This window comes from Tamandua tetradactyla, chromosome 7 (assembly GCF_023851605.1).
Source record: "Tamandua tetradactyla isolate mTamTet1 chromosome 7, mTamTet1.pri, whole genome shotgun sequence".
NCBI lineage: Eukaryota > Metazoa > Chordata > Mammalia > Pilosa > Myrmecophagidae > Tamandua > Tamandua tetradactyla.
This window is the reverse complement of record NC_135333.1, coordinates 84054773-84078129: the sequence shown is the minus strand read 5'-3', so window position 1 is coordinate 84078129 and position 23357 is coordinate 84054773. Positions and strand designations below refer to the sequence as shown.

General features: G+C 35.6%; 1 protein-coding gene across 1 annotated transcript; it reads right to left on the bottom strand.

Annotated features, from left to right (window-relative positions):
- Positions 1-1282: 1282 nt before the first annotated feature.
- On the bottom strand, positions 1283-23315 carry GOLT1B (golgi transport 1B). The gene is made up of 5 exons (XM_077170248.1): positions 23143-23315; positions 12121-12212; positions 10642-10820; positions 6473-6554; positions 1283-3827 (listed from the first exon to the last, which is right to left on the bottom strand). Exons 1-5 carry the CDS (start codon positions 23165-23167, stop codon positions 3789-3791), a joined length of 417 nt encoding a protein of 138 aa, XP_077026363.1. The 5' UTR covers positions 23168-23315; the 3' UTR covers positions 1283-3788.
- Positions 23316-23357: the final 42 nt, after the last annotated feature.

The following is a 23357-nucleotide window of genomic DNA, read 5'->3' as shown; positions in this document are numbered from 1 at the left end:
CTCATAACCAAATACAAAACTAGTGCGATTCTGGTGAGGGTAAGGAAGGACAAGCTATTTTGGCCTAGTGGGGCCAGGAAAAATATGATAGAGGTGACATCTCAATTAGGACTTGAGAGCTGAGTAAAGATATTGTAATTGAAAAGTGTGTCAGCCAGGATTTGGCGTGTCAGGTCACACAGGCTATTTCTGTGCCACCTACTTCATGGACAGGTGGTAGAAAGACAGGATGCAGTTTTTTCAGCTCAGGATAGCGTTAGAAAGTTATGTCAGATATTTACCAACAGATTTAAGTCTTCTAGTTCACCTGACAATGGTCAAAGCAATAGTTGAATCCACTGAATTGCTGAATTCAACAAACACTTATTTAGTTGCATTACTAAGTAATTACTGACTTGGCTAGTAATTTCTTTGCCTCACCAAAATTTACAATCAAAACACTCTTGATGTTAAGTAGCTTTATTTAGGTCTCAAATACCTAAGTATTATATATTCCTTCCATTTTGAGAAAATATAATTATGCATTTTCTCCATTAGTTTCTTAATTCATTGCCCACTTTTTTGTTTGTTTGTTTGCAATTAATGATAGCACAGAGCTTTCAGAAAAACAGCCCAACTGCCTGTAGCAAAAGCAATTCCCTAGCAGCTCAATGGATACACAAATACCAGTAGGAGTTCTGAATCTCGAGGTTAACATTTGAGTTCTCGCCCCAAAAAACAAAAATGCAAAGAAAATCATCTGGGGACAAAACTCCCATAGTTAAAGCTAATGTCATTTTTCCTGACTGGGGCTAAAGAGGTGGTTAGGATTTCTAGACCACACATTTTTCTACCACACATATCTGTGACATAACTGAATGAGTTATTTAGAAAGAAGGCTAATAATTTATGAGTAATATTAAAACTATGACTTCTTCATTGGCAGGTACTACATCTTACTCTCCTGCGTTTACCAAACTCAGCCTCTAAGTCTTCAAGAGGTTCAAAGAAAATGTCAGCTGAATAAATAAACATGAGTCTGAGTTTAATTAACAGCACAGTGCCCAAGGCACATAACTTACTTTTTTTATACAGTTTTCAAACTTGAAAGTTTTCTTGTTTACCTGCAGTATATTTGTATTTATAATTACATTTAAACAATTTGGAATTGAAAGATGTGATGACCATGTTATAAAAAAGAAGCAAATTGCATATAAAGCTATTTTTAAAAAATGAAGTGGGTTATTTTGCAATGCTAAATTAATTTTTAGAATTTCATAATAAAGATACATTTGACCATCAATTAATAGAAAAGTACCCTTTATTAAGTGATAAGTGTATTTACAATATTCAGTTGCTAGATCATATAATCTGATCTTGAGACTTTAAAGCAGCAGTATTCCAGGAATTACAATTTATAAGGGAAAAAGAAAAACATTCCAAATTATGTTTCTGTTACAGAAAATACATTTGGACAATGACAGAAACACTTAAGGCTAAGTAGTATTAGACCTTTTCTCCATCTCTACAGAAATAAAGTATGCTTTTGTCACAGAGACGGTGATTTTGGAAAGGAAGAGACAATATGATATGCAGTGCTTTCTGTCAGAAGACTAGTATGATTAAAAAGAACCTCACCAATGGTGCTGAATAAAAAATACATAATGCTGCCAAGCAGTCCCAAACCAATATTTGATATTAACTGGAACATTTAAAACTGAAAAGGATTCCATCTTCTCAGTCTTACTAAGAACTGGGAGATTATCACATGCTCTTCATACTTCTGTCCAAAAACAGTGCTTTCTGAAGTAAGCTTGTTGAAAAAGTATCTGTCACAGTGCAAAGAACATTTGATAGAAATTCATGTCTACAAAGAAGTTAAATAATACAGATGTTCCATATACATTAACAGATACTGTTCTTTCACTAAAAAGATTTAGCCACTGTAAATGATATTGGTCAAAAATATGTATAACAAAGAGTCCTATAGGGCACCTTATATAAGTCAATCCCCAAAATATATATATTTGACACTTTCCAAGTGAGGATGAAACTACTTTTTTGAAGAACATCAGACACAACACTAGGTCTCTTATAATTCCATGAGCTACTGAGGTAGGAGTCTCCATTTGTCAATGCCAATTTTCACAGATTATATCATACGTCAAATGCCAGTACCAAAAAGACAGTAATCCACAAGACTGAACCATTAAACTATGTACCAATCTTTCCTTCTTTAGATGAGGAAGGCTGGGAGTTCTGTATCCATCAAGATATTTCACTTAAAAATAACAAGTTGCAATATATTTTATAGACATGTATATAAATACAAATCACAAATTTCAATTATGATTTTATGCATTAAAAAGCTTTGCAACTGTTGAAAAAAAAGGAAATAACACAATTATTAGTGGTAAATAAATAGTACTAAGGTTATTAAAATGTGTTCCTACATCTACCACGAATGCAGCCACCTTGGAAAACCACTAAAGAATAAACAACTGCTGTTTCCTACTGCTGTTAAGTAGTAACAGGAGAAGAGAATACATAATTTTTTAGTGTCATGTTTTTAAGAAACTGTGGCCAGTTTAATTATAGTAAAATAACTATAGCATGTGAACTAAGATATTCTTTCCATTAACTTAAGATGAAGAGTGCTGACATGAAGCATATGCTAGGCATATTAATTTTTATATTATGAAAAGCTGAAAAAAGGAGAAAGCTCAGCTTATAATGAACAGTTCTGAAAAACAGTCATAAATTTAGCCTTTTAAAATTGTACATGTCTTAAAGTAAGCATTACCAATAGTAATTTTAATTTATGAAAAGCAAAATAATAAACTGCTACTAAAATTTTAAAAAAAAAGGAAAAAAGCAAGCAAGAAAAAGTACATCATGACATAGGAATATGCATTTGGTTTTGCATCACTTAGAACCTGAAATACAAGATTATTCGGCAAGACAAGCTACGTAACAGATGACTTCATGGTCAAGAGTGCTTTTTGTTAAATGTTTTAGATCTAATGAATATGGACAGACACTTAGGAGGTCAGACTCCCCTAAAGTATGAGTATTTTCAGAGTGTGTTATTGACCAAAAGAGTGCTTAACTATAATTTAGGTACTAAAAGCTAGTAAGGAGTGACTTTTGCGTATCCCAACACAGAATATCTAGATCAGATTTTCATCTGGCTTTAAAATATTAGGATTCATTGCTTCTCGGCCTTTTGGCTAAGATCAAGTGTACAATATTAAGATTAGAAGAACAACAAAATTTTATTGTAACTACATTTATAAAAAAAAGTAATTCATACATCAAAAACTGGGTTTTCCTTGGCTTTAATACATTAAAATGACAATCCATTTTATCTCATGCATCACTTTTGGAGACAGTATAACGAAGAATTTCTGCCATTACAGTGGGCATTTCTAAAAATTAAATTTTGCATATGGATGCTCCTGTACTTTCAAAATAAAAAGTAAAGGGACAGGCACCACAGTTCTCTAAGGATGGCTATATTTCACACATTGTAGAAAAAACAATAAAAATAGCCTTCAAGAGTTTCAATAAAGGTTGTAACAGATTTCACCTCCTTCAGTTTGCTTGCTGACCGCTTAGATCACTTGATTAGAGAAGCTTGTTTTCATTGCTTCTTTGCTAACGCTGTTGATACGTTGTAGGTTATACGTTTTAAACTTCTGTAAAGAACATTACAAGCTATTTCATGTAATTTAATTTTGTGCTGAATATTCTTCAAAGGATTTTATAAATAATACAATATTTTAAATCAGTCTTCAGTTCACTTGTTGTTATACCATATTGTTGCTTTCTCCAACTTTATCTACAAACTGTAAAGAAAAAAAACAGGTAATTTAAAAAAAGCTTACAATATTATATGTTATATCAACATTTAAAATGTTGATTAAAAAACCCAGCTTTGCAAGATTTGTGGAAATTTAAGGTATGACTGACAATGATTAATCCGGTACTACTCACCACCATCTTCTGACAACATAAATGTTTGTAAAATCAAATTTTTTCTATAAGTTGTTTTGCATGACATGTTATACATATGAACTTCTGAGTGCAACATGAAAAATGCAACACAATGAATAAATAAATCGGATAAAATGAGATTAACACTGCTAGCTTAACAAAAAAATAAAAAAATAAAAAGCTGAAATGTCAGCCATTCATGCATTAATGAACCCAATAAGATATTTCAACTGACCATTATTGTGGATCTCTTCTGGGCCTATGTGGTCTTTGAACAAACAGATTTAACTCCATTAAGTTCAATAATTAACAACAACTATTGACTAAAAATACTTTAAATGTGTATTCTGGACTTCAGACTGAAATGGCAACAACATTAAAATAGATTTAATGATGTAAGTACAGATTAATAATTATTGAATATAAATTTTAACACGCATTAATGTACGTGGTTATTTATTTTGGTTACTCCACCCCAAATATTAAGCAGTTTGGCTTTCTTCGATATTCCAGATGGTGATCCAAAGATTGAAACAAAAGTGTATAATTAGTATTAAAAATTATGTATCCCAAGTGGTTATATTAATATCAAGTCTAGCAATCATCTAACTGCTTTTTCACTGCACCATTCACAGTTTTATTTAAACATTTATTATAATGATGTAAGGAAACATAATCTACATATTGGGTGCCCATTTATGCAAATATTTCAGAATCCTTAAGTACATAAATAATGATTTCAACTGTGTAAGTAGAGGCTTCAGTTAAGTTCAAAAGCCATCCTAAGTACAAACAACACTGACAACTGTATGCGTTTAGAGATTAATGTAACTGAAAGCAGTACTTACTCCTATAAGTTAGGTTCCAAGAATATATTATCACAAATAGGTGGCTGGCACATCTAAACTCAAAGTTGTTCTGAATGTATTCATGGATGCATTAGAATTTTAAGGTGAATTTAAGATGAGAGAAAGCATAACATTCTCTCTCCAAGGGTAACATGAAATATCTCTAGGCTGTCTTGGCTATAAGGTTCTGATTCTAAAATTGACCTGGTGATGGAAATGGGAGTAAGCTTTTAGTGGTATTTATTCTTCTAAGGGATGGCCACCCTAAAGCTCTTTGAGAATTCTATAAATTCTATGGGCTTTCTCTCCAGAAAGAGATCTATAAGAATTTGTAAACAACTTTAAGGAGTCCATGGATTTCCTGACACCTAATTAGAACTTGTGGTCTTTTCACGTCAATTTATCCTAATTGTTCAGAATAGACCTGGAACTCCAAAACATGAAAAGAAGGAAAAGTACCAACGTCAGATTTGAGCCAAAAGGACTGTCCCCAGCTCAGCTGAATTCCAGATTTTTTTTTTTGCATGGGCAGGAACGGGGAATTGAACCCAGGTCTCCGGCATGACAGGCAAGAACTTTGCCACTGAGTCACTGTTGCCTGCCCTGTCAAAATTCTTTTGAAATTGAAGGACTTAGTTGTGAAACTTAAGGACTCAGGCTAAAAGAAAGTCAGCTGGAGTTGTCTTGAAATCAGCTAATTTCCCTGAGGCCAATGAAATGCCATCCTTCATTCATTCATTCAGCAAAAATGTTCTGAGTATTTATTATGTGCAACAACTAAAATAGTCTGTCTCTGTTCTCAAGGACTTTATAGTTCCACGTGTAGGCTTTTTTTTTGATGTTTAAAACAGGTGAGTGCTATGATAGCAATGTGCACAGGGAATGCTATAAAAGCATGGGAGTCAGAAAAGCTTTTTGTGAAGAAACAATGTTAAAGTGAATCCTCAAAGACTTTCTGAGCTCTTTTACAGAGGTGATAGCCTTCAAGCTAGTAGTTTTGTTATCAGATAATTGCTGAATGAATATTGAATGTAGGGAAGAAACTTCACTTGGTCAATTTTTAAAACGTTCTCTTTTGCATTTATCAATGATCCGATTTGACTCCTCCTGTTTTTTCAGGGTGGAAACCAAGGTCCACTCTGGAGAAGCAGATTTCACAACACTATACAAGTTGTAGACATATAGTAACAGAATCACATCCTGCTTCCCCTCACGATAACGCTTTATTTTATTGTCTTAGGCCACACCATGTGGCAATGCAGTCTGCGAAAGAAAATATTTGCAAAGAATAATGCTATCCTTTTTACGTTATTTATCTTAAATTAGAGATCATATGGAAGTTAACTGAAAAATGCCTTGAACCCTTAAAAAGAAAGGTATAGCACACTACTCTGAATAACATTTTAAAATAGAGAACAATATTAAAAATGGATAGTGAAACAAAATTTCAGGTTTAATACATTTAGCAATGATTATTTTCTCTGGTATTCATGGAAACCATGATCTATGTGACACAAGCATTTGTATCATAATCAAAATCATATCAATTACTCAAATATCAATGACTCAAATTTCTGTAAGTAGAAAAGCATCAAGAAGTGTTTATTTAATGATTTAAAAAATGTATTGCTAATTACATGATTACTTACTGATCTAATTCCAGGTAAATTCAAGAGGGATCCAAGGACGGGCACTCTTCTAATAAAGCCAACTACTACAGGAAAAAAGCCCCTGCGGGAGGAAATACAAAGGTTCTCAGACCCTCCACTTTCTCTATCATCAAAATCAACTGGTAACTAAGTGAAAAGAAAAGATCCTGTTAATATGCTGAATGTTTTAGAGACTCAAACTTAGAATTATGAGTGTAATGATATAATCTGAAAATTATAACATACTCTGATTTCTGGTAAAAACATGAGAAGAGCACAATGAAGCCTGGCTACACAACTCAGTTATCTCAGTTCCTTTGCTGAAGATTTCCTCAACTTTGGAGAGTTGTATGGGGTGAAACTGATCAAAAGAAAAGGGCAGGAGATAAAATGTAGGAAGAACCATTAAAATAATAATGGCTATCATTTACTGATCATTTACTGAAAAATTACTAAGTGCCAATACTTAGTAACACTAAGTATTGTCTGTCATGACTGCCTACAAGTGGTTATGATTATCCTCAAAGTCACTCTTATTTTTCAGTCAAAGTACAAGGCTACAGAAGTTTCACACCTTCTATCTAGTTGAAAATTAACCGAGGATCAGTTAAGCCACCTCTATAGAGGAAGAACAGGAAATATTTATTTAAAAAATGCATAGGAATAAACTTTTCCTGGGTCTTAAGGGATGAAAATATTACAATGGTGAGAATTCAGTAATTAAGCAGTAAGATTCAAAGAAGAATCTGTAAGAAATAAAAATATATGGAATAGGTTAAATAAAAAGTAGGATTTCTTTTTTTGCATTTAGTGAAAACTTTTATTTCAGTTATTCACAAAACAATATTACAAAATATATAAGCATTGGTTTTAGGCTACCATCATTCATTAAAAAAAAGTGTGCTAGAAAGTTGTTTTTGCCAATTTCTGCTTTTGGTGAGGGTTAAGTTCCACATTAAGAGACTGAAGAAAATAAGCTGTTGAAAAAATCTTCAAATGTACAAAGATTTTTTTTTTTTGGGCAATTTAAAAATACATAACCATTTAAACTGAATACATATTAAATTAGTGTTTTATGTCCTTACTATCCAATTGCTATTATAAGGAACTGCTCCATTCAGTTAAAACCCTAATGGATACAATCAACTTTTCCTGTCTTACTTTTCTTAAGACCACTGTTACCCTTTTTAAGATGATTAGAAAAATTACAATGATCATAGTTCACCTAAAACCCTGCAAAAATCTGTTGTCACAGGTTGTAGAATTTACGGGTAAATGATGCATCCCTCTTAGGAAGACCCTCTTGTTAGAGGGATTTGATACTTATCAGGTTATGTAAACATAAGAAACAATCACAAATTTTAGTGCCAAAACTGTTGCCAAGTTGCATAAAGTTCATCTGTCATATTTTAAAAATGGTTTGTATTTCAACAGATATCATGGCAGAGAATTTTAAATTTCATGATTAAATCAGGCTAAGTGATGGTAATTAAAAACTACGTTCTTAAAATATGGGGACCTGATATTATTGCTTTATTTAAAGTGTGACTGTAAACTAGAATATTTTAAAACATAGCAGACTTTTATTGATCAGATTCAGTTTTTCTTTGCTAGACACTTAAACCAGTTACACGCTATACAAATTCATGTTTTGGAATTTCTTTCTGACTTAGTCATAAAAAAGTCTTATTTTATATTTCACTTCTGTACTTTAAATGGGCAAAAACTTTCCTGGTTTTACACTACTACTATTATTCTGAATTACTTTCCTCCTCAAATCAATTACATTCTAAAAGAGAAAAAAATGATACTGTTAAGTATATTTAAAAAGTGAATGCAAAATATAAAACAAGAATTTGAAAACTGGACTTCTAAAAATGTTTTGAGTAAAAGCTGTTATCACTGGAATAAATCTGAAGCTTTAATTTCACTATTTTTGAGGATATAACACTCATATGGTGTGTATACTAAGAAAAATTATAATCATAACTTTTCATTCTTAAAAAGTCATACACAAAATAGATAAACAAGGAGCTTTGCATGCCAGCAAAGCCATTTTGTTATTCCATGACATCAACATTAAACATTATATTCCATCCCTCTACCTGTGAAGACTTTCTTTTCTTTTCACATATTTCTTTTTAAAACATTTTTCTCTCTTAATCTACATTAACAGCAAAAGTGCATTTAAGTCCCTGATCTAGCAATATTTTATATTTGTGGTTCCCTTTCACCATAAGTACAGATTAGCAACATCTACAATACCAAGTCCATTTTCTGAAAAAGCATTGTTTAAATTCTAGGGCTTATTTTTCATGGTATCTAAAGATAAAAAGTTTTCCCCTTGGATTAGATAGTACAATTTCAAATATAAACAGCCTTCTTTTTAAATCAATGCAACCTTATAAAAGATTAACTCACTTTCTAGTTATCTTCATTACTCTAAACTACAAAAAATGATTAAAGTAAAAAAATTAGTTATAATTTTGATAGTATATGTTTCAAAGACGATCACAACTATTTTCTATTAACATTAAATTTAAAAGGATCATTTTTATTGTTTAAATTTAAGTATTTTTTTAAAATACAAAATTGTGCAACTTCAAATGTTATTATTTAGGATGACAAATATCCAAATGAACAATAACTAAGACCCTTGGTGTTACAGCGTAAACTAAGAATATCTTGTAACCTAACAGAACCCAACAACAATAAACAGTATTTGTACTAGAAACTTCTCTTAAAGACCATCATGAAGCCAGTGAATTTTTTTCACATTTATTGACAATGCTAATGAGACTTCCCATTTTTTCCTCATCTCAAATATCAGTTCTGACTTTCATCCCTAAATATTAAAATTAATTTATAATTATAAAAGCTGATTACCTTCTTTACCAGTCTTTGGGGTTTTTTGCTGCGAGATATCCTTGTCATGACCAATTCCTCTTCCTTATTGTCTTCTCTTTTGGCTACAATGACCCTTATTTTTGGTTTTACTCTGACCCCCTCCCAAGTCTCTTTCAATGTTTCCTTCACTTCCTCTACCCACGCTAAAATATTATGAGCTTTCTAGGATGCCTCCCTGCTTTCAGTCGTTCTCTTTTCAACACATACTTTAACCTGATATCAGAACAATATTCCTAAAACACCTGCCTGGTTATATCACTCTCAGTTTAAAAATCGCTGTTGCCTCCCCTTCCCCAAGCACTGCTCCCCACCCAAATTTGTTTACAAGATAAAGTACAGTATTTTTAACGAGCCATTCTAAGAACATTGTAACCGGGTCCCCCCAAACTTCCTTTTCAGTCTCATCTCCAACCATTTTCTTCCATTCATTCCAGACTCCTGCCCCATCACACTGTTCATTCTTCCCAGAACAAGCCATGTACTTTCATGACCCTAATCTTTGTTGTTCATCTATTCCTTCTGTCTAGTTAACTGTCCTTCCTTTTCTCATTTATAAGATGAATTCTTATGCATCCTTCAAATTCCAGTTTATCAGTTAACATTTCTTACCTCACCCTGGATTTAATATCTTCCTTAATTATTTTCTTACAATAATCTGCTTTATACCTATTTAATAGCATTATGACTGTGTCCTACTGGTATTTTTATATGTCTATTTCCATACTAGAAATAAGAGATTTTCTAAAGCATATTTGGCATTTAATTCATTTTTATGTCTCCTGTGGATAATACAATATTTGGGAGATAGAAAACATAGAATACACACTTCATGAACAAGTAATTAAGACTAACTTTACTTAAAGGCATGTTCTTGGATACTATACTGTTTATAGAACATGTATGTTCTATGTATTAAAATGCTGCATCTATCCATCTATGAATTTTTCTGTCACTGTTTAGCTGATGAAGCTATCAAACATAAAGATAGTGCCTTAAAATGCTTATAAAGTGAATTTTATGATATAACCAGTACTTTAAAAGATTACTTATGCCCTTACATATGCAATCATCTATATTTGATAAGTATGTTTATAGTTGTCTGAATGGTCTAGAACTATAATAAAAGATTCAATCTAAATAAAAATTCTTTGAAGAAAATAACTGTCTCCTTACTTGTGCCATGTAAATATCTGGGTCCTTGTAATAATAATCTGACATTCTGGTTTACTGGAAGAGAAAATAAAATAAAATGATCACCTTACCTGAATAAGAGAAAGAATCCATAAATTTCAAAGATCATGCCTATCAAAGGCCAACCAATAAGGACTACAAATACACCACCCAGGAAAAATCCTGTAGCTTTCATTTTATGCTTTTGGAAGAAGAATCTGAATGTTCTTTCTAAACCAATTACAAAAGCCAAGCCAGCCACAAATAAAACCTAGAAAAGAAAGAAAATGCAACATAGAAAAAGTAGTTAAGCACAATGCATGAATTTGAAAAGTGGGGTCAAAGCTAAAAATAACAAAAAGAAATTCATGTGTTTTGGCTTTTAACATGGGCAAGTGGCTAGGGAGAGAATACAATGCACAACCAAGAAGTAGAACCAAGGAGGTTAAGCATGATAAGAGCTGTAGCTGTATCGCACTCTTTTCGTTCCTCTTCTAACTTGATTAAATGGACAAAAAGAGAAACACAAAGAAAGATTAGATGTTACCAAGGATATCTGCATCTGCAGTAGTTTTCCCAGTTTTATCTGGATGGGGATGGCTTATTTAAGTAGATGGCATAAGTATGTCACCTGAAGGCACCTCTGGTTCTGAAATATTCATTAAGGGCTATAGGAGTTCCTTTGGATGGGAGAGAAGCTGGCCAAGTTGGAAGAAGAAACCATGCAAGGCCAGGAATATTGTAGTTTGCTTAATTCTAGAATATCTGGTGGCAGACAGAAATAAAAATACAGACATGTGTTCTCAAACAGACATACACTTTGCATGTTTTAGACAGTGGACAAGAAATAGTGATCCTTGTCCCTTATTAACTTTCTTTAACAAAAAAGCCCAATGGTGAGCAGTGTAATGGTGGCTCAGTGGCAGAATTCTCGCCTGCCATGCCAGAGACTTGGGTTCGATTCCCAGTGCCTGCTCATGAAAAAAATTAAAAAAAAAAAGCCCAATGGTATATATACTTCAAAAGATACTTAATCATCTGTCAGTAACTTTCTATTGCCCACTCAGAAGAACTATTATTTTTTTCTAGAACTCCCTGCACAACCTCCACACATGGGAAATAGAGCATGCATTCCAAATAAACAATACACACGTCATTCTGGGCAAGTCAACTATTAATATAGACAAATATTTTAAAAGGTTTAAAATATTTTTAAAAAATGTTTATTTTATGCTCTCGAATGAAATTTAAAGTAAAAATATTTTAACAGATTTGCCAAGAGATAGGTATCAAGTCATCTATTTTGAACTCCTACTTGGAGGCAGCCTTCTATTGTAAATTATACATCAAGCATTTAACAAAGAAGTTCAGGATCAGAAAACCTCACATGTGTTTACCTTTATTTAAACAGAAAGTTGACAGGTCTCATTCCTAATGGAAATAAAGAATGTAAAATGAATTTTTACATATGAATAATAATGAATTATTTCTCCCAAATGTAAGTGTAGGTACTAATTCATTTCATATTAAAAATTCTTTAAGTATAGTTAAAATGTATTTTAAAAACTCACATTTCCAATAGCCAGTAGAGCTTTGTCAAAAAAGAGAATCATTCCAAAGAACAGGAAAAACACTCCAAATCCTGTTAATCCCATTCCAATTTCTGCAATATAAATTGTACGGTTTAAGGAGAGAAAAATTAAAGTCACATTAAGATTCCTGTAAGCTAAGTTTGAAAATTTATCATATATATATGTATTTTGATATAAAGTAGTAAGTCCCCAACACTTTATGTTAATTTCATAATAATACTGATTAAGATCTTTAACAAATTAAATTAGCATCAACAAATTACCTCACAATTTAAAATACAAATGTAAATTGCTAATGCTTATATGGAGGAAAGAGTATTTCTCACAACATATCCATCAGTAGAAAAAAGGTTAAGAATCAGTATTCTGGGGTGGGCTACGGTGGCTCAGCAGGCAAGAATGCTTGCCTGCCATGCCAGAGGACCCGGGTTCGATCCCCGGTGCCTGGTGCCTTCCCATGTGAAAAAAAAGAATCAGTATTCTAAACTTTTGGCTATACTCCCTCCTGCACCTCCCCCCATCCCCAAACCCCTCTGACAGCAGACATTAAGTATATGGGTTTCCTATAATTCTATCAATTTATCTCTTTTCACATTCTATAATTTATATGCACACTGTCTACGGTCCCTTCTCATACTTCTTAAAATTAATTTCTTCTTTAATCGATCTGAAATACTATAGCAGATCAGCACAATATACTTCACTCATACATTTTCTGCTTTTCACAGCAGCAACAAGAAATATGAAGAAAGATGGTAGCTGTCTCCTCAAAAATTAATCTTCAGATTAGGCATCACTTTTAATATCTCTTTGATCATTTATTATGGATTTAACTTCTACGAATTTATCTACACTTTGAATCCATTTACATATTTAGTCTATTGAGTCCTAGAATCACCTCTCTCAAGTTTCACAGAACGCTGCTAATATTAATGTTAATAGTTTGGGTTTTTACTCATTCATCCAAAAACAAAGAATTACTGATAAACTACTATATGGCAGGAACTGTTTTAGGTACTAAGTATAAAGCGGTAGATGAAGAATAAGCTTTGAAATCCATATAATTAATATTTTATTGACTTTTCATTCTCTAGTCCTTATCTTTTTCAGCTTGAAGAGTTTTAACTTTCTAAGGTGACAGTTATATTTTTGTTGATGCTACAAAGCACAAGCCACTGAGTCACTTCCTTCATGACCACCAATTCTCATTCTACCTAGAAGCACTTTTTGCATACAGATCATTATAGTAAAGGTCACTCTATTTATGGAAACACACTAATCCACTACTAGTGATTTCTGATCTGTTACTTAACTTTTCTGCCTTGGCTCCAGAAAGTTAATATTTAGGATGCAACTATATATTACTTTAAAATATCTGTAGCCATACTAAATGTTTTGCTAACTTGAAAATTTATATCAACTTTAACTTTTTCTACATCCCCCACCCTCCGTAATTTCTAAATAACTACTGCCTTCCATTTTAGCCATTCCTTTCTTCTAAAGTAAGCCTACAATAATTCGGGTACCTGCCTAAACAATACACCTGCAAATGTATTTCACAGCATAAATTTTCCATGAAAACTGAGGCTGGGATTTTCATGTTTAAATTTCTTTTTTTTTTTTTTAATTTTTTTATTAATCAAAAAAAAGAAAAGAAATTAACACAACATTTAGAAATCATTCCATTCTACAAATGCACTCAGTAATTCTTAGTATCATCACATAGATGTATGATCATCATTTCTTAGTACATTTGCATCGATTTAGGAAAAGAACTAGCAAAACAGCAGAAAAAGATATAGAATGTTAATATAGAGAAGAGAATTAAAATAATAATACTAATAATATATATATATATATATAAAGGAAAAAGGAAAAAACAAAAACAAAAGATACAAACACACAAACAAACAAAAAACCATATTTCAGGTGCAGCTTCATTGAGTGTTCCAACCTAGTTACATTACACTTAGGTATTATTGTGCTGTCCATTTTTGAGTTCTTGTATCTAGTCCTGTTGCACAGTCTGTATCCCTTCAGCTCCAATTACCCATTATCTTACCCTGTTTCTAACTCCTGCTGGTCTCTGTTACCAATGATATATTCCAAGCTGATTCTCGAATGTCGGTTCACATCAGTGGGACCTTACAGTATTTGTCCTTCAGTTTTGGGCTAGACTCACTCAGCATAATGTTCTCTAGGTCCATCCATGTTATTACATGCTTCATAAGTTTAGTCTGTCTTAAAGCTGCATAATATTCCATCGTAGGTATACGCCACAGTTTGTTTAGCCACTCGTCTGTTGATGAACATTTTGGCTGTTTCCATCTCTTTGCAATTGTAGATAATGCTGCTATAAACACTGGTGTGCAAATGTCCGTCTGTGTCTTTGCCCTTAAGTCCTTTGAGTAGATACCTAGCAGTGGTATTGCTGGGTTGTAATCCATTCTGCCATTCTATGTCTTTTGATTGGGAAATTCAGTCCATTAACTTTTAGTATTATTACTGTTTGGATAATATTTTCCTCTACCATTTTGGCTTTTGTATTATATATATCATATCTGATTTTCCTTCTTTCTACACTTTACTCCATACCTCTCTCTTCTGTCTTTTCGTATCTGACTCTAGTGCTCCTTTTAGTATTTCTTGCAGAGCTGGTCTCTTGGTCACAAATTCTCTCAGTGACTTTTTGTCTATAAATGTTTTAATTTCTCCTTAATTTTTGAAGGACAATTTTGCTGGATATAGGAGTCTTGGTTGGCAGTTTTTCTCTTTTAGTAATTTAAATATATCATCCCACTGTCTTCTAGCTTCCATGGTTTCTGCTGAGAAATCTACACATAGTCTTATTGGGTTTCCCTTGTATGTGATGGATTGCTTCTCTCTCGCTGCTTTCAAGATCCTCTCCTTCTCTTTGACCTCTGACATTCTAACTAGTAAGTGTCTTGGAGAACGCCTATTTGGGTCTATTCTCTTTGGGGTGCGCTGCACTTCTTGGATCTGCAAATTTAGGTCTTTCATAAGAGTTGGGAAATTTTCAGTGATAATTTCTTCCATTAGTTTTTCTCCTCCTTTTCCCTTCTCTCCTCCTTCTGGGACACCCACAACACGTATATTTGTGTGCTTCATATTGTCATTCAGTTCCCTGATCCCCTGCTCAAGTTTTTCCATTCTTTTCCCTATAGTTTCTGTTTCTTTTTGGAATTCAGATGTTCCATCCTCCAGTTCACTAATTGTAGCTTCTGTCTCTTTAGATCTACCATTGTAGGTATCCACTGTTTTTTCCATTTTTTCTTCTTTGTCCTTCACTCCCATAAGTTCTGTGATTTGTTTTTTCAGATTTTCTATTTCTTCTTTTTGTTCAGCCCATGTCTTCTTCATGTCCTCCCTCAATTTATTGATTTGGTTTTTGAAGAGTTTTTCCATTTCTGTTTGTATATTCAGCATTAGTTGTCTCAGCTCCTGTATCTCATTTGAACTATTGGTTTGTTCCTTTGACTGGGCCATATCTTCAATTTTCCGAGCGTCATCCATTATTTTCTGCTGGTGTCTGGGCATTTGATCAGATTTCCCTGGGTGTGGGACCCAGCTGGTTGAAAGGTTTTTCTGTGAAATCTCTGGGCTCTGTTTTTCTTTTCCTGCCCAGTAGGTGGTGCTCGTGGCGCTCGTCTGTCTGCACGGCAGTCGGCCCGGGAAACCGCGCGTGGAGGCGGGGGTCGCTGGCCGCCGCGGCTTGGGAGAGTGCCGGTCCTAATTGCCCAGCTGGCCCGAAACGCCAAGCGTGACGGGAGGGCCCCACTATCCAACGTTCCCAGTCAGACCGGGGAGCCACGTGCGTGGAGGGGACCCCCGTCGCCAGCTGCCCTGGCCGGGAAAACGCGCGCCCCTCGGGTATCTCACCGCAGCAGATTCTCCCTGCCCATTCAGCTGTTCCAGAATGGGGTACGCTGTCTTTTTGGTCTCTGTCGTGACTTCGGGAGCTGTTTCGTATTGTTTCTGTTTCTTTAGTTGCTTTTCTGGAGGAGGAACTAAGACCCGCGCGTCTTACTAAGCCGCCATCTTCTCCGGAAGTCAGCCATGTTCTTTTAATGCAGTCTTGTGGGGTGGAACCTTTTAATTAAGTTATTTCCATGGAGATGTGACCACATGACTCAAGGTGGGGCTTAATCCAGTTACTAGAGTCCCTCGAGTCACAGCAGCAGGCTCTGAGGTGAACGGATCTTGCAAGGCTGAGGACAAGTGGCGCCCGGACGGAGGGTGCGGGTCGGAGGTCCAGCAGGTTAGAACCGCCGGACACCACCGTCAGCCTCGCCACGGTAAGGTGGCCTCGTCGTGAGCCGAGTGAAGGAGCGAAGGAGCGCACGGCCACCTTCTCTTTCCACCGCTGCACCGGGTGCGGAGGCCGCCCACCCCAGCCCAGAGCGGCCGGAGCGCACCCTGAAGCCCGCCCCGCGCGGCACCCCCTCGCGACCTCCTAGCACGCACCCGGGCGCACCATGTTTAAATTTCTTAAGAGAATTCAGCAAAATAATTGCTTAGGAGCCAGACATAACTTAGTCAAGGAAAAAGACAAGCAAAATGCCAGTAAATATCTATTTAGTAGTTTAGTTAGGTCAGGGTTTAATCACTGGCTTGTGTTATTTAGATATGTCTCATTTTTTGTGTTTATATTAATTAACCTAATGATCACATAAACATTTTGAGATGTTTATAAATCAGACAGAAAATTATATGGACATATACCTACTATGTCTTGAAAACTTACCATAATTAGGCATTACAAGGTGTTTTATATATATAACTTTAATCTTCCCAATATCTTTCAAGGTAGACATTCCTACATCATTTTAGAGATGGAAAAAGTCGAGGTGTAGAGTGGTCATTAATTTTCCTAAAGTCACATTTCTGGCTAGGCATTTGAACCCAGGTCTGAATCCAAAGTTCATGCACTTAATCATTATGCCATATTGTTTTCCACAGGATCTTTTTATTTTCTCTAGGATTAAATATGGTTGCTTTAATGAAACTTCAGGACATTAGAATATACTGAACTTGTGAGGAAAGGCACCTCTTTAGGTGATTCAAGTTTAACTAGAATAGTTTGTTATCAAATATAACCAAATAGAAGCCAGTAGAACCTATTGAAAATTGAGTGCAATTCACAATTCCCAAAAGACAGAAATAACCTAAGTGTCCACTGACTGCTAAATGGATAAAGAAAATGTGGTATATACACATGATGGACTATTACTCAGCAGTAAGAAGTAAGTCCTGAAGCATGCAAGAACGTGGATGAACCTTGAGGACATTATGTTAACTGAAACGGGTTAGATGCAAAAGAACAAATATCTTATATCTCACTAATATGAGCTAATTATACTAAGTATAATTAGTTAGAGTTAAGATCTGGAACACAGGCTACCAGGAAATAGAATGTAGATAGAGAATGGGGTGTAGATACTTAATGTGTGCAGAAATTTTAACTAGTTTAAGTGTGAATGTTAGGAAATGGATAGAGGTGATGCTAACACAATATTGTGAATGTAAATAACAGTAATTAATTGTGTGTTTAGTTGTGATTCAAAGGGAAGATTTAGCATACAGTATGTTACTAAAGGAAATCTAGAGGATAAAACAGAGGACTGTATAAGACAGTGAATACTGTGATGGATGATGACTGTGATATAAAAAGGTTATGTATGTCACTATTACAAAGAGTTAATAATAGACTGGTATACGGCAAAAAAAATACTGCAAACTATGAACTATGATTAACAATAATATTTTAACATTCTTTCAACAATAGTAACAAATGCACCATGCCAACGCTAAGGATCAATGGTGGGGATGAGGGGACGAGGATAAAGGGTATAGGAAGTATTGGTTTTTTTTTCCAGTAATGAAAATGTTTTAAAATTGAATGTGGTGAGGAATGAACATCCATGTCATGATACCGTGAACCACTCACTGTGTGTACACTTTAGATGGACTGTATGATATATGAATACATCTCAATAAAATTTCTAGAAAAAAAGAGTGCAGGAAAGAGGATAATGTCTCAATATGGTTTCATATTTAATGACAAGTTTGAACAAATATCTTATAATTCCTTTAACAAAATTGTAAGGTAAAAAAAACAGCACCACCCCCATGTTTCATATAAGTAACCAAAGACTTAGACAGCTTAAATAACTTGCCTTGGTCACAGAATCAGCAAAAGTGTGTGTGTGGTTTGGGGAGGTTAATGGTGGTGTCGGTATAAAGTCAGGCTAGAATTCAAATCCAGTCTCTGACTCCACAGCCAACGGTCTTACAACTATAACACAGTTTTTTATTATTATTATTTTATATTATTGATTATAACAGTATTTTATTTAGTTTGCTTAGCGGTTCAAAGTAGATACCATGAAACACATTGGCTTTATATGAATTTATTCACTTACAAGCTTACAGTTCTGAAGCTACTATGAAAATGTCCAAATCTAGGCATCGAGATGATGCTTTCTTCCTGCAGACCAACTGGTGGTGATCCTGGACTCCTGTCCCATGGTAAGGCACATGGTAGAATCTACGGGTTTCTCCCATTTTCTCCATGTTTTCTTGCTTTCAGCTTCTTACTCCCATTGCTTTCTCTGAGTTTCATTCTCTTATAAAGGACACTAGTTAGAGGATTAAGATCCAACCCAGGTCATGCCTCAACTGAATAATCTAATCAAAAGATCCTTCTTAGGGTAGGTTACACCCACAGGAATGAATTAGCTTTAAGACCAACATTTTCTAGGGTACAAACAGTTTCAAATGACCAAACTCTACCCTCTGGACCCCAAAAAGGCATGTTCTTTCCATATGCAAAATACATTCATTCTATCACAATATTCCAAAAGCTTTAAACCATTTCATTAACAATACTAAATACAAAGTCTCATCAAAATTGGTTAGAGGTGTGATCTGACTTGGGGCACAATGGAACTCCTTCTGTAGATCTAGAGAATCAGTAACCTGCTTCCCAGATACAAAGGACGGACAATAATAGGATAAACATTTCCACTCCCACAGGGAGAAATTGGAAGGAAAGCAGGGGTCACAGGTCCCAAATAATTCCAAAACTCTGCAAGACATACTCTATTAGATTTCAAGGTCTAAGAGTCATCCATAGAAGGATGCTTTGCCCTCTGGGTCTGATGAAGCAGAAGCCCCACTCTTTCCAGTGTTTGTGCAGGGGACATATGCTCCACAAATACTGGGGTGAAGGCTCCGACATCTTCAAACACTAGGGTGGTGGCAAGACTCTAGGCTCCACCCTCCTCAAGCATGGGTGGCAGCTAAATTTACCACAGTCTCCCAGACATGTGAGAACACTGGAGTGATAACACTCTTTCTGAACAATGGGGTGAAGGCATGCCTCTCCAATCTCTGGGGCATACTCACCCAGTCAACTTACATGGGTGGTCTCCTCTCCTGGCCCAAGAAGACGTCTTCAGTCCAGATCTCAGCTTCCATGGTGCTGCCTTTGAAGTCATTTTTCCTTTAATCTGTTCCTTTTCTGCCCCCTTTAGCCCAAGCTGGCAGTGATTCAGTTCATATAGATCTTGCAAAAAAACTTTTTAACGTTTTTGGTGTTTACATTAGCAACATCCCACTCTTCTGGTACTAAAATCTGTTTTAGTTAAGCTGCTCAAAGCAGATACCATAAAACAGGTTGGCTTTTAACAAAGGGAACAACAGTTTACAAGCTTACAGTTTTGAAGCTGTGTTCAAATCATCATCCTAGAAATGATTTCTCCTATTTCTTCCTGAATTCCAGCTGTAGTTGATCCTGGACTCCTCTGTCACATGGCAAGGTATATGGCGGTGTCTCCTGCTCTTTTCCTTCTCTTCTGGGTTTTGTTGCTTTCAGCTTCTCATTCCTGTGGCTTTCACTGTGTCTGAATTTCATTGTCTCATAAAGGAATCCAGTAAGGGGATTAAGATCCATCCTGGGCCACAACTTAACTGAAGTAACCTAATTGAAAGGTCCTACTTACAATAGGTTTACACCCACGGGGATACATTAGCATTAAAGACCATGATTTTCTGGGGGTACATACAGTTCCAAACCACCACACATGGGAACTAAAACATTTTTACTCTTTAACCTATGCAGTCCAGCAGGGAACAATTTTCTGTAACAACTTTGCCAAAACTGACACTGCCCTGTGGTTGCCAAGTATTGTTCCACTCCAAAGAGGTAAAAAGAGACTTAAACTGGCCTCTTTGTGTCCTTTGCTCATCTCCAGAATTACCATCTGCTTATTCCTCCATAAGCATTCTGGCTATCAAAAGCCCTACATGGAGCTGCCTCTGCCTACCAGAATCATAAACAATAAAATAAATTAATCTTCCTCTTGTGTACTAGCACACTTTCATTCCTCATGCCCACATGATGTTTTGAGAAAAAGAAAATTAATCTGATAAAAGCAACCTAATTAAACTAATTTTTCTAATTGAAAAAGCTCATTGTAGAAAATTAATAAAGAAAGAAATGTATAATTCCCTAACCAATGGCAATCATTGTTAGCATTTTTGTATCTTATTTGGAATTTTTTTTTTTTGGCAGCATTGTCCTGTCTGTGACCTTTAAAAATTTGTAGATATCATAAAAAGAATTTTTTTTAATTCAATTGCATATGGAAGAATTTCAGGCAATGTGACATAATGAAGCGAAGACTATGAGCAGTTGGGAACACTTCCCTGCTAACGTGCCCATAAATAAATATTTTTTCTGAGGGGTGAGATATGCTATTACAGAGTCCCTTAAAATAATTATGTATTGCTATTTACTTTCTACTCTGATCAGTGCTTGGTCACCCTTTCCCAGAACTGGAATCCCAGAATTATCTTGGCAAATCACTTTTGAATGAAGGCCAATCCTTGCAGCTAAATACACACATACAAACATAATCTGAAATCCAAAGAGATTTTGGTTCACTAATCGTTTTACATTTTAATTCACAGCCCCACCTAAAATTTCTGGCAAATGAACAGTAAAGTGTAAAATTTCTTCTCACCAATTAAATACTGAGAATATTTCTTACTCTGCCCATACTCTAACACCAGCCCACTGTTCTGGTTTTGGGAAGGATGTAAAATCAAGCACTCATCCCTACAATATGCCTTCAATAGAAGAGACTCTCTATGCACAAGATAAATAATTCATATTTTTGAACTAATACTATCAGATAGGAGGAGTAATAATGCTTTACAGTTAGATGGGAAAGCTATGTAGACATTAAGTACTTGTTCTGAATCAGTAAGATTAGGAATACACCTTAGGAATTTATATATAAAACTCTGCTGATGTCCTTGGACAATGTAATTTTAGCTTGAGGTTTCAATGAGGAGGAACAGAGCACTGTGAATCGTAAGGACTGTGGACTCTGAATAACCCACCAATCCCTAAATAAATAAAATAAATAAACAAAATCATTGTAATTTTATAGGATAAATATCTACTGTTGAAACTTTTTGCTATGGAAGAATGTTATCACTTTTGGATCTTATGTTTATATCAAGTTTTCTTAGATGCCAGTATGGTACTGTGAAAAAGAACAAAGATATCTGAGCCAGTAAACCTGAGATTAAGTCTTGTTTGTGTCACTTTCCTATGGCCATTCACTGAATTTCTTTTAGTCTCATTTCATTTGTAAAAGGGATATACTCCTCTCTGCCTTATAGGTGCTCTTCTAAGAAATAAATGTAATCACATATGAAAATACCCGGTAAACTGAAAGATGACACCTTTATACACTTGTTGTATTATTATTATTATTATTCAGGTAGACCAGAAAAAGGCTGTACATATCTATTTTTCTCTGATCAGAAGAGATGAAGCCAACAGACTTACTTAAATGGGTGGGAAGCTCCAAGGTGTAGATCCAGTCCAACCTAAGGAGGGAGGGAAACCTGATGCCTGATAGGGACCTCACAGTGTGAGCAGGACACCTCAGAAGCTCTGTGAAGCACAAGTCTGCCATGGCTTGTATCTAAATCTTAAGATGCCGCTTTCAAAATACGGCATTTTAAATCAAATTATATTTTCAGTTCAATAGACTGTTTCCTAAAATCTTAAAAACGAGTGAGTTAACTGGAAATAGAAAGCAAAGCAAAAAGAGACTTATCACTATCATCAAAAGATAAGAAAGTACAAGGCTTAGCCAGATATGTAAATACCAAAATTATTAGGGCTGACATGAAGGGGTGGAAAACTGGAAATGCTATATTGATAGAAAACGATGCTAACTTTAGATATGAAATTAGGCCTGGAGAACTCTGTAGCAGGTACAAACAGGATGATCAAATCATAAAATACAATATAGTATATCAATGAATGAAGCCCTTTAACTGAACACAATGTGGCTTTTCACTATTGAAACATTAGCGGGGAGAAATAGTTTCAAGGGATTTTTGAAAGGTTGCTTCAACGAGTGGCAAAGCCGAATATTCAAAATATTTAAGTGCAAGCACATTTAAAAAAAAGATCCTATAACAGGCGAGATTTAAATGACCTCCCAAACAACCAGTCAGTGACTTGTAAAGGACCCTGACTATGTCATGTGCAGAAACATCCTCGCGAGTGGGCTGCAGGCACCGCCCATCAAACTTTCTGTTGTTGCCGTCCCAGGAACAAAGCGCCCATCTCCCCGAGGAGAGAGTACAACTCGACCCAGTGGGACCGACGATCAGTTAAAGTTCTCACATCCCAGCTCGGAAGTCTCCCCCGACCCCACCCTCTTTCCTCCCAGGCCAGGTCAGCCACTGCAAGTCCGTCCCCTTCTCTCTCAAAGCAGCCCTGTATGTCCCCGCAGCCCTCGCTCAGTCTCGCTGGCCGCCGCCCCAAAAGCGGAGCTTCCTTCACTGAGCCGGAGGAAGGGAGGGCGGGCGAGCCTGCGGCGAGACCTAGCCCGAACAAGGGGTGTGCTGTGATCGAGGCGGTGCAGGCAGGACCCTGGAGCAGGTACTTACTCTGGGTGTCCGTTAAGGAGATCATGGCTGCAGCGATGAGGACAACGGCGATAGAAGATACCGCGGCAGCAACGCAAGACGCCCAGGGTATGAAGCTGAACCCAAAGAAATGCAGCCGGGAAACAGTCCAGGCGAGAGCCGCCACGTCTTCCGGAAACACGCAGCCACCTTCACCCCAGATCCAAAGCCGCGTCTCACTGGCCAAACCCGCTCCC

Excerpts from the sequence above, each read along its gene's own strand:
- GOLT1B (XM_077170248.1), bottom strand. The coding sequence starts at position 23,167 with ATGATCTCCTTAACGGACACCCAGA. Across the intron at positions 10,821-12,120 it reads CTCTACTGGCTATTGGAAAT|GTTTTATTTGTGGCTGGCTT; the intron begins GTGAGTTTTTAA and ends TTTCTTTTCTAG. Across the intron at positions 6,555-10,641 it reads GGATTCTTTCTCTTATTCAG|GGGCTTTTTTCCTGTAGTAG; the intron begins GTAAGGTGATCA and ends TTCCTCCCGCAG.